This window comes from Narcine bancroftii, chromosome 1, assembly GCF_036971445.1.
Source record: "Narcine bancroftii isolate sNarBan1 chromosome 1, sNarBan1.hap1, whole genome shotgun sequence".
NCBI classification, from domain to species: Eukaryota; Metazoa; Chordata; class Chondrichthyes; order Torpediniformes; family Narcinidae; genus Narcine; species Narcine bancroftii.
In genome coordinates, this window is record NC_091469.1 from 329,521,808 (window position 1) to 329,534,206 (window position 12,399).

General features: G+C 47.4%; 2 protein-coding genes across 9 annotated transcripts in view; one reads left to right on the top strand and one right to left on the bottom strand.

The window, feature by feature from the left end:
- LOC138748254 (lysine-specific histone demethylase 2) overlaps positions 1–9,237 on the bottom strand; it is a 110,095-nt gene extending 100,858 nt beyond the window's left edge. Inside the window, exon 1 of one of the 7 annotated variants that reach the window (XM_069908120.1) lies at positions 8,913–9,237. In XM_069908120.1, the coding sequence (XP_069764221.1) occupies positions 8,913–9,056 (144 nt within the window). In that variant the 5' untranslated portion in view covers positions 9,057–9,237. Of the gene's footprint in view, positions 1–4,876; positions 5,571–8,850; positions 8,871–8,912 lie in introns of those variants that run through there. The other 6 variants (XM_069908103.1, XM_069908111.1, XM_069908128.1 and 3 more) reach the window with 6 other exon arrangements.
- Positions 9,032–12,399, top strand: part of LOC138748317 (probable thiopurine S-methyltransferase) — a 53,656-nt gene continuing 50,288 nt past the window's right edge. Inside the window, exon 1 of one of the 2 annotated variants that reach the window (XM_069908297.1) lies at positions 9,032–9,188. The gene's annotated coding sequence lies outside the window, so the exon portion shown is untranslated. The remainder of the gene's footprint in view (positions 9,189–12,399) is intronic. The other variant, XM_069908287.1, reaches the window with a different exon arrangement.

Consider the following 12,399-nt stretch of genomic DNA (forward strand, 5'->3'; position numbering starts at 1 on the left):
CAATGTCGATCACAAATGTGAGGCTATTATTCCATACCACCTTCAAAGGACCTTCATTTAGCCATTGCAACAGAGTCCTGTGCAGGAACACAAAGGCATGTGGTGCTACCACATTGTATATATACGCATGTATGTACTGTATGGGCTGGCCCACCTTGTGAACCTGTGACTTCTCCCTCCCAGATATCCCCATAAAGGCTGTTACACCCAAACCCCTCCCTCAGTACTGTAAGGTAAAAACATCATGAGATGGGACCGGAGAAGGAGTCACCCAGTACTAAGGAGTAACAGAATGCAGATGTGACCTTGTACACTCAAGATAAGCTTTGCACTAACAAGAATGATGTGCAGCAGACTAACAGAGAAGGGTAGCAACAGTTTATTCATTGGACAATGTAATGGTATGATAATTTACTAAGTACGTATCCTGAGGTATAAAAAAACACCACTTGCTGAAAACGGCAGAATGCGCCTTCTCCAACTAACACTGTTAGTTGCAAGTGTTACAATCCGGTAATAAAGAACAAAGAACCTTGATTTCGACTCAGTCTGGTGTCTGACTCACTCATTCATGAACAAAGCAGACCTAACAGTACCTGCCTTGGAACTAGGCCAGCAATATGCAAGCTGTGCTGACACTTTAAGGTGATTAAAGCCTATTAATCATGATTCTCTGTCTGATTGTGGTTGATTGGTAGTACAAGGCAGTCCTCGAGTTCAGGGCGAATGTATAAAGTCGTAGACACATGCTGGGTGGCCAGGACAAGTGCCAGTGTACCCACCTTCTCCCTTAAACATTTGAGTACCAAAGTGGGAGATTCTTGCTGCCCACGTGCTGCTGGAATGAAATCCCCTGGGACCATTAGGGGGGCTCCGGAAACTAATTCTGCAGAAGATGTAGCTGGATCTTCCTTCAGTGTGGTATGGATACCTAAAAGTACCCAAGGAAGTTCATCCATCCAATCTGGTCCCTTAAAATGTACCATGAGAGCTGTTTTCATTGGAGGGTGAAAGCAGTTCACTAAGCCATTGGACAGGGGATGATAGGTTGTCGACCAATGCAGTTGTGTGCCCAGCAACTGGGTGATTGTAGTCCATAACCCGGAGGTAAATGGAGCTCCTCTGTCAAAGGAAATATGCATGGGTAGTCCGAAATGTGCTATCCAAATGGCGATGAGGGCTTTCACACAAGCTGAGGTGGAGGTGTCAGAGAGGAGGACAAACTCTGGCCATCTTGTGAACCTGTCTACTATTGTGAAGAGGTGAGTAGCGCCCTTGGATGGGGGCAAGGGCCAACAATATCCACGTGGATGTGATAAAACCTGCACTGCATGGATACAAAAACCTGTAGTGAGGCTTTGGTGTGGTGCTGAAATTTTGAGGTCTGGAACGAAATGCACGTCCTTGCCCAAGTGCTGATTTGCTTACGCAGGCTGTGCCACATGAATTTGCCTGCCACGAGCCTTGTTGTATTCTAATCAACAGGTGAGACAAACTGCGTATGATGTCAAACACCCGACATCGCCGTGCAGCAGGTACAATGGGCCTCAGTTGGCCGGCGAATACATCACAAAGTAGGGAGGCATTTGCTGGACCAAAACATATGTCCTCCAATTGCAGCCCCGATATGGCAGTGGGATATGTGGCCACCTCTTCATCTTCCTGCTGAGCTGCTGCCAAAGCCGCATAGACTATTCCAGGAGCAGGTGAACAGAGGTGAATGGACGAGGGTGCAGGATAGCGTTTTGGTGACTAGATTGTTCTTCCCGGCGATGTGTTTTATCGTAGTCATAAACTCTGAAATGGCTCTGAATGGGCCATTCAGAGCCAGCTCTTCAGCGCTTGACGTCCTGCTTTGCGGAAACTGCCAAAATGTTTGGCCTGGAAGTCAGCCTGAAGAAAACTGAGGTCCTCCATCAGCCAGCTCCCCACCATGACTACCAGCCCCCCCACATCTCCATCGGGCACACAAAACTCAAAACGGTCAACCAGTTTACCTATCTCGGCTGCACCATTTCATCAGATGCAAGGATCGACAATGAGATAGACAACAGACTCGCCAAGGCAAATAGCGCCTTTGGAAGACTACACAAAAGAGTCTGGAAAAACAACCAACTGAAAAACCTCACAAAGATAAGCGTATACAGAGCCGTTGTCATACCCACACTCCTGTTCGGCTCCGAATCATGGGTCCTCTACCGGCACCACCTACGGCTCCTAGAACGCTTCCACCAGCGTTGTCTCCGCTCCATCCTCAACATCCATTGGAGCGCTTACATCCCTAACGTCGAAGTACTCGAGATGGCAGAGGTCGACAGCATCGAGTCCACGCTGCTGAAGATCCAGCTGCGCTGGATGGGTCATGTCTCCAGAATGGAGGACCATCGCCTTCCCAAGATCGTGTTATATGGCGAGCTCTCCACTGGCCACCGTGACAGAGGTGCACCAAAGAAAAGGTACAAGGACTGCCTAAAGAAATCTCTTGGTGCCTGCCACATTGACCACCGCCAGTGGGCTGATAACACCTCAAACCGTGCATCTTGGCGCCTCACAGTTTGGCGGGCAGCAACCTCCTTTGAAGAAGACCGCAGAGCCCACCTCACTGACAAAAGGCAAAGGAGGAAAAACCCAACACCCAACCCCAACCAACCAATTTTCCCCTGCAACTGCTGCAATCGTGTTTGCCTGTCCCGCATCGGACTTGTCAGCCACAAACGAGCCTGCAGCTGACGTGGACTTTTTACCCCCTCCATAAATCTTCGTCTGCGAAGCCAAGCCAAAGAAACTCTGAAATGTAGGAGAGTTGTCATTATTGTCATGCTGACCATGGATCTGACATCTTGATGAAGGTGAAAGTCAGTGGCTTGTGATCGGTGTAGACCGTGAACCCTTTGCCTTCCAGGAAATTATGAAAATGCAGTATGGCCAAGTAGAGGGCAAGGAATTCCCTGTCAAAGGCACTGTACTTTTGCTCCCATGGTCTCAAATGATGGCTAAAGAAAGCAAGGGTTTTTCATTTGTCGTTGATGAGCTGCTCCAGGACCCCGCCTACCTCAGTGCCTGACACATCCACATCAATCCTTGGGGGCATGAGCATAGTGGCTCTCACCAGCGCTCCCTTGGCAGTCTCGAATGCGGCCCCTGCCTCGCCATTCCATTTCAGTTCTTTGGGATGCCCAGACAGGACTTTGAGAAATGGCTGCAAAATTTGGCTGCAGCTGGCACGAAACGATGGTAAAAGCTAATCGTGCCAACAAACTCCTGCAGCCTTCAATGTTAGAGGGTTTTGGGAATTTGCAAATGGCCTCAACCTTGAAAGGAAGTGGAACCGCTCCATGCTGACTGATGCAGTGGCTGAAGAAATAGATTGATGGGAGGTCAAGTTGGCATTTTGCCAGGTTGATCGCTAACCCGTGGTCATTTAGCCACTGACATAGTTGATAGAGATGAGCCCGGTGCTGCTGCCACAAGTGGCTGGCAATAGGATATCATCCAAATAAATGAGTACAAAATCTGGGCCTCAGGTAACTGTGTCAATTAGGCATTGAAATGTCTGGGCCGTGCTTTATAAGCTGAAAGGCATACAGAGGAATTCAAATAGCCCAAACTGGGTAATCAAGGCAGTCTTAGAAATGTCGTCTGGGTGAACTGGGACCTGATGGTACCTGCACATCAGGTTAATGTTGGAGAAAATCTTAGCACCATGAAGGATTGGAGAGAAATCCTGCATATGGGGAACCAGGAAGTGATCTGCTGCAGTGATGTTGTTCAGACACTGATGATCCCTACAATGTTTCCACTCTCCAGACGCCTTAGGTATGCAGTGGTGATGCCTAAGGGCTGTCAGAGAGGTGAACAATCCCCATTTCCTCCATGTGTTGAAATTCATCTTTGACCAACTGTAATTTATCCAAAGGTAGCCTGCACGCTCGAGCATTCAGGGGATGTCCATGAGTCAGAATGTGATACTGTACTCCATGATTCGGTTGGGCAGTCGAGAACTGCAATGTTGGGGAATTAGAAAAGCGTCACCGAGGCAAGGTGTGACCAATGCCTGGAGTGCAAGGCGAGGGACTCAAAAGTCTTTGCGTCAACTAGGCGGAGCATGGTCACAAAAAAAATCAGCTCCCAGGAGTGTCTGTGATACATCACCAATGGTAAAGGACCAGCTGAACCGCAACAAGCCGAAATTGAGTGGAATTGTCTATTATCTGTACGTCCGGATGCTGCTGTTGTTGGCAGCCATGAGAGGAGGGTCCTTCTTTTATGAACGCATGTCTGGGTCAGAGGAGTGAAACACGCTAGCCTCTGCTCTAGTGTTGACAAAGAACCAATGGCCTGAGTGTCCATCCTAGAGGAAAAGGAAGTTGTTCTTGTAGCCAGCCGTCACTGCCACTACTGACAACTGTCAATGACGTTTCCCAGATGTGTGTGGGGGGGACGGCAGCAGCAGGCTGCAGTTCACCATCCCTGATGGTAATAACACCACTGCACTGCATCCAGTTGGGTCTGTCACCACACTGCTATCCAGAGTGGGCAGGGTTCATGCCCTTTGCTGATGTACCGCTACACACCCAACCAAAGGTCTACCATGCTGCTTAGCGTGCCACAACTTATCAGCACAGGGTACTAAATGGGGGGGGGGGGGGGGGGCGGCGGGTCATTAAGCAGCACACTGATATCTTCTGGCATTTGGTCGAGAAAAAGTTACTCAAAAAGCTGACAGGGCTTGTGTCCATGCATGAGTGCCAGCATCTCGTTCATTAGTTTGGACAGAGTGCAGTAGCCCAAGCCGTCCATACGGAGAAGTCATGCTGCCTTTCTGCATCGGGAAAGGCTGAAAATGCGTATGAGCAGGGCTTTGATGGCTTCATACCTGTTGTTGGCTGGAGGCTGGCATAAGAAATCAACAATATGCCCCGAGGTGTTTTGGTCCAGTGTCAGGAGTAATCTGGCGTCGATGGAACTGGGCCTCGGCCTGCTTGAACCACACCAAAATACTGGAAGTTTGAGCACAACAGTGTTCTGTGCAACCATTGTGAGGTCCCAAATGTCAATGGGACCGTCAGGGTCACCAATGTAGCGAGTGGTGCAGTGAATAAAGGACAAGTTGTCTGTGAGCTGAAACCAACAGAACTGTTAATTGGAATCTTCATTGGAGTTTAAATAATTACAGTTGGCTATCACAACCACCAAACCTCCGAAGTCACGCACCTCCCAGAGCTCTTTGTGCCCCTCCAGCCACAGGGAACTTCTTATCCTGCAGGGACCCGCAACTACGGACACCAGTTTGAGAAAGGAGTGGCACAGTTCTCCAGATAATCTTAAGACCAGCACAAATGAAAAACAAGCATATGAATTACTTCCATGATTTCTACCTTTTATTTAGTTTTCAGGAAGAGAAACTTCTTTTAACTAAATAGGTCCAGTCAGGTTTATTGTTATCTGATTCCACAAGTACAACCTGTGGTCCTCATTGCAAAAGCATGAAGACACAGTCTGTGTATACATACACACACAGACACACACACACACAGACACACACACACACACAGACACACACACACACACACAGACACACACACACACACAGACACACACACACACAGACAGACACACACACACACACACAGACACACACAGACACAGACACACACACACACACACACACACACACACACACACAGACACACACACAGACACACACACACACACACACACAGACACACACACAGACACACACACAGACACACACACACACAGACACACACACACACAGACACACACACACAGACACACACACACACAGACACACACACACAGACACACACACACACACACACAGACACACACACACAGACACACACACACAGACACACACACACAGACACACACACACAGACACACACACACAGACACACACACACCTTCTTCTTTCTTTCTTTGGCTTGGCTTCGCGGACGAAGATTTATGGAGGGGTATGTCCACGTCTGCTGCAGGCTCATTTGTGGCTGACAAGTCCAATGTGGGACAGGCAGACAAGGTTGCAGTGGTTGCATGGGAAAATTGGTTGGTTGGGGTTAGGTGTTGGATTTTTCCTCCTTTGTCTTTTGTCAGTGAGGTGGGCTCTACGGTCTTCTTCAAAGGAGGTTGCTGCCCGCCGAAGTGTGAGGCACCAAGATGCACGGTTGGAGGCAATATCAGCCCACTGGCGGTGGTCAATGTGGCAGGCATCAAGAGATTTCTTTAAGCAGTTCTTGTACCTCTTCTTTGGTGCACCTCTGTCTCGGTGGCCAGTGGAGAGCTCGCCATATAACACGATCTTGGGAAGGCGATGGTCCTCAATTCTGCAGACGTGACCCACCCAGCGCAGTTGGGTCTTCAGCAGCGTGGATTCGATGCTTGCGGACTCTGCCAGCTCGAGTACTTCGATGTTGGTGATGAAGTCATTCCAATGAATGTTGAGGATGGAGCGGAGACAGCGATGATGGAAGCGTTCTAGGAGCTGTAAGTGATGCCGTTAGAGGACCCATGATTCGGAGCTGAACAGGAGCGCGGGTATGACAACGGCTCTGTACACGCTGATCTTTGTGTGTTTCTTCAAGTGATTGTTTTTCCAGACTCTTTTGTGTAGTCTTCCAAAGGCGTTATTTGCCTTGGCGAGTCTGTTGTCTATCTCTTTGTCGATCCTTGCATCAGATGAAATGTTGCAGCTGAGATAGGTAAACTGGTTGACCGTTTTGAGTTCTGTGTGCCCGATGGAGATGTAGGGGGGCTGGTAGTCATGGTGGGGAGCTGGCTGATGGAGGACCTCAGTTTTCTTCAGGCTGACTTCCAGGCCAAACGTTTACGCAAAACAGGACGTCATGTGCTGGAGAGCTGGCTCTGAACACACACACACACATATATGCATATATATATATATACACACACACAAATATATATATATATATATATATATATACACACACACACACACACAAATATATATATATATATACACACACACAAATATATATATATATACACACACACACAAATATATATATATATATACACACACATATATACTCATGTACATATACATATATATACATACATATATACTCATGTACATATACATGTATATACACATATATACTCATGTACATATACATGTATATACACACATATATACTCATGTACATATACATATATATGCACACATATATACACATACATATACACGCATATATACACACACATATACATATACACACACACATATACACATACACACGCACATATATATACACAGATACACACATATATACACGCACACGCATATATATACTCATGTACACATACATACACACATACATATATACACATACATATACGCACACACACATATATATATACATACACACATACATATATACACATACATATACGCACACACACACATATATATATACATAGTTACACATATATATGCACACATATATATACATATACATATATACACATACACACTCACATATATATACATACACATATATACATACATACATATATATATACATACACATACATACATATATATACATACACATACATACATATATATACATACACATACATACATATATATACATACATACATATATGCATACATAAACATACATACATATATACACACACACACATCTCCATCCATTTATATCTAACTTTTTCTCTCTCTATGATATAAATAGATAGACATGTTGCTTTCTGCAAATGAGAGTCTCAGATGGTTAGTGTGAGCAGTTCCTTTGGTTATTCAGTGTCCTCACTGCTTGTGGCAAGAAGCTGTTTCTCAGCCTGTTGGTGGCTCTTATTCCTGTATCTCTTCCCCAACAGGAGCAAGGTGGAAGGGGTCACTGATGATTTTGCCTGCCCTCTTCAGACCATGATCCTGGTAAATTACGTTGATGGAATCAGAAGTGGGGGGAGGGAAACTCCAGTGATCCTCTCTGCCACTCTTATGGTCCTGTGGATTAACTGCCAATCCATTTCTCTGCAGCCACCGTACCACACTGTGGTGCAGCCAGCCAGGATGCTCTCAATAGACCTCCTATAGAAGGTTGACATAATGGTGCCCAGTAGCTCAGTCTTCTCAGAAGTGCAGTTGCTGTTGTGACTTCTTGACAAGTGATGCCGAATGTCCATCACAGGTCATTAATTAAGTGAATTCCAAGGAACTTGGTGCTCTCCGCCTCAGAGTTGTTGAAGTGTCGTGGAGGGTGGTCGTTCCTGGTCCTCCTGAAGTCCACTATCATCTCCTCCTTGTCCACATTGAGATTCAGGTGGTTACTCTCACACCATTCATTTCATAAGAGTTTTCACCTCTTCTCTGTCATCTTTGCCCAAAACCTTTTCATTGTGGCTGATAAAATTGTGCACTCCACAATGCCATGACTAAACAAGACAGCAATGTGCGGTAACAGAACTCTCCGATTACATACAACACCCCAGCGTTCAAGTATCACACGAAGAAAATGCCTCAATTCTCAATTAAATTACTGTACAGCAAACGCCGATTCAAAAGACTGAGGCTGCGATTGTTGGTCAACGCGGGGAACAGAATAATCTAACTCTCTCACAAGGACCTTGCCTTGGTAAGAACCCTCCCACTGATCAGACAGGGCAGCTCAGAGACTCTGACGCCTGAGCCCAAGGCCGGGGTTTGGAGTTCTTGGACTCTCTCTCGCCTTGGTCCGCGGATATCGAGGGCGGACGACAAGCCAAGGAGGCGATGGGCCCGCTGATCAGAAGCCCGCTCGAGGGGAGGGTGGCGGAGCGAAGGGCGAAACGACAATGTCACTATACCGAAATCTCCCACTCTGTGAGAACAAGGCGGCGAAACTCACAGCGTCCGGCCGGTAACTCACCTGGGTCCGAATAATACATGGCGGCACAGTTCCGACTGTCCCTCTGGTCCCTGCGTCACTCAGCTCCGCCCTCTCTTCCAGGCTCCCCTGGACGCGCGGCCAGGCACTCGTGCGCGCCAGCTCTGAGCATGCGCGGACAGGCATGTGAACGCGCCAGCTCTGAGCATGCGCGGCCCCATGACTGATGGCCCGCCCCCTTCTCTCTTGCTCTCTGCTTCGACGGGGAATGCGATTTGAATGAAGCCGAGTGACGAATCCTGCCGCCGAGACAGAGAAGTGAGTGTGTTTGATTTGGGGTTTTTTTCTCCGCCCCCCGATTTCTCCTGGCGGCCCTGAATGCCCCCACCGTGATCTCGCAGCTTGTGTGTGGGCGGGGGGGGCGCGGCGGGGGGCGGGGGAGGGGGGGGGGCGGGGCGGGGGAGGGGGCGGCGCGGCGGCGGGGGGTGGGGAGGGCGGCGGGGGGTGGGGAGGGCGGCGGGGGGTGGGGAGGGCGGCGGGGGGTGGGGAGGGCGGCGGGGGGTGGGGAGGGCGGCGGGGGGTGGGGAGGGCGGCGGGGGGTGGGGAGGGCGGCGGGGGGTGGGGAGGGCGGCGGGGGGTGGGGAGGGCGGCGGGGGGTGGGGAGGGCGGCGGGGGGTGGGGAGGGCGGCGGGGGGTGGGGAGGGCGGCGGGGGGTGGGGAGGGCGGCGGGGGGTGGGGAGGGCGGAGGCGGGGACGCCGCGGGGGGAGGGGAGGCTCTGTCAACGCCTTCTCCGTCCTGTTCTCTGTTCCATTCGCACCGGACCTTTCCGAATGTGTGGCGATTTATTTGTCTGTACAGGACTCAAGACCCCTGCTTTTAATATCGTGCCCAACACAAAAGATGCATTGGCGAATGCCTTTTGCTCCTTGTCACCAGGCTCATTTTTTTAAAATCAAATAGACCTTTGACTCGTGATCTTGTTTAAACAAAATAGTTTGAAGTTCTCACGAATAGTTTGTTCGAGCCTCTGTGTTAACAGTCTGATTTATTTAACTCGTCCAACTTTACTAATCTTGTTCAATCTACATTGTTTTCCAACTGGGAATTAATACTGACTTCCTCAAAAATTTACCCTTCTGTCCGACTTGCCTATTTCTATTGTTAGAAATAGAAGTACCTTTAAAGAAATTGCTCGAGACAAAAATTGAGAACAAAGAACATTTATTACAGCAACAATGCAAAGTTGGGTGCTTCCCCTTACCCTGGGAATACACACATATACTGGGGCTCACCCAACTTTTATACAGTTGATTTCAGTATAGGAATACCCTCCCCCTTACATTCTTCTGCCTCCTGCTGGAGAGGTTTGGCATTAGGCAATCCTGCCTGCCTACGTGCAATTTCAGTATACTTGGAGAACCAGGGGGGGGGGGTATCCTGTCGGTGTCCCTTCATGTTATTGTCCTTATTCACACCTTCCTGATTCTCGGGGCTACAGTCTCTTGATATGCAGAGTTGGCTCATCCTGTCTAGGGTTGGCTAATTTAATATGTATAAATCTGTGTAAGGTTAGCTAATTAGATATGTAGGACTTGGTACTTCTGTCCAGGGCTAGGAGACCCTTATCTGATCCAGACTACCTCAACTTCCTACATTCTATTGTTCCTTACCACTCCTTATCTTAGTCTTATGGTCTTGTCACAAAGACTAGAAGATTCTTATGTTAATCGTGCTGACTCTGCTTTCCTGCATCCTAATCCCCAAGTTCATCCTGTTTGTACTGGTTACAGCCATTAACTGATGTATGAATTTTAGTTTCCTTCATGTTCATAATTTTAGATCAGTTTTCCCATCTCTCACACTATAAAACGACCACATTTGCATTTTCTCAGGGAAAATGATGGTCACCTAATTCTGTCCAATCTCTCTTGTTTCATCAATGCCCTTTTCTCCATCTCCTTGTAGACATTCCACATCCCTCCAATTCTAGCTCTTCGTACATCCAAATTTTGTGTATCCCTGCTGTGAGAAGCAGAGATGCCTTCACAGATTTCACTCGAGACAAAAATTGAGAACAAAGAACATTTATTATAATTTTACAACAATGGGGTGCTTCCCCTTACCCTGGGAATACACACAGATACTGGGGCTTACCCAACTTTTTATACATTCCATTTCAGTTCAGAGGTACCTTGCCCCTTAACATTCTTCTGCCTCCTGGATTGGTTTAGCTTTAGGTAATTGCCTACATGTATTCTAACTTCTTATCAGTTTATGTGCCTTTCTGCAAACTTGTTTACCAGGAAGTGTCATGTCTTTGTTCTTACTCATTAATCAACCCCCAGGACTTGCTAAATGTATTTACTTGCTATCCTATTTTTGAAGACCCCTATTTTATTATACTTGCTTAACCCTTGTTTAACCCATCATAATTCATTCTTACTTAGCCCATGTTTGACTCTTCACATTCCATTCTTACTTCACCTTTGTTTAACCCATCATAATTCATTCTTATTTAGCCCTTGTTTGACTCCTCTCATTCCATTCTTTCTTAACCCTTATTTGATCCCTTACAATTCACCCTTTTTCTTTAGCTACACTTAGTAAACCCTCATTCGGGCAGTATTTTAAGCTTGGTCCTTTTCCCAGCGAGTGAATAAACGAACTGTGGCCTCAGCATCATCAAACGGAGTTTGGGAAGCATACATAATTTGGGTTGCAGTGACCTGGCGAAGGGCCCGTTGAATTAAACACTGCACACAAGGCATTAGGCAGGGAATTATTATGAGGGCTAAAATAAAAAGCCCAGCCGCTATAAGGGCCGTGTGTATCCAGCTCCAGTCGCCAATAAAAAAAATTTTAGTCCACCATATACCGGACCAAGGATGCCAAGTCCGGACCGGGACATGGGAAAGTTTTAGAATTCCTGAAGAAATATTTTTTACCGCCTGGCCATTGTCATCAATCTTCAAGCAACAATTGGTAAGGTTCAATTTTCCACAGACGCCACCCTCAGCAGCCAACAAGTAATCGAGGGCCAGGTGATTTTGATAAGCTGTAGCACGTATCTGTTGCTGCTCATCAGCCAATAAATCTAAGGCCGTCGCTGTCTAGTTGGTGATAATTTCCAAAACTGCCTGGAGTCTGATCAAGTGATTTAGTATATAAATGGGGGTTCGATATCCCCATGATCCATCCTAGGCCCAAGTAGCATGGCCGTAATATGAAATAATACATTCAGGGGGCCAGTCTTCACCCCAATTTCCAATTTTAAGTTCTCTCTTTGGGTGAGTATCCTGAGGGGATTGTGGGATTAGGCGCATATATAGCTTGGTGGAAAGGTGGTGGTCGGTATGCAAAGCCAGTAAGACAAATTGAGGTTGAATGATTCCAATACAACAAGTGCCGCTCCAATCAGGTTCTAAAAAGGTATAAACCATATTCCCACAAATCCAATATAAACCCTCTGGTGTATATCCATATGGGATAGTTTGGTTCCAGATCTGCCGAAGCGAGGGGATGCCCCAG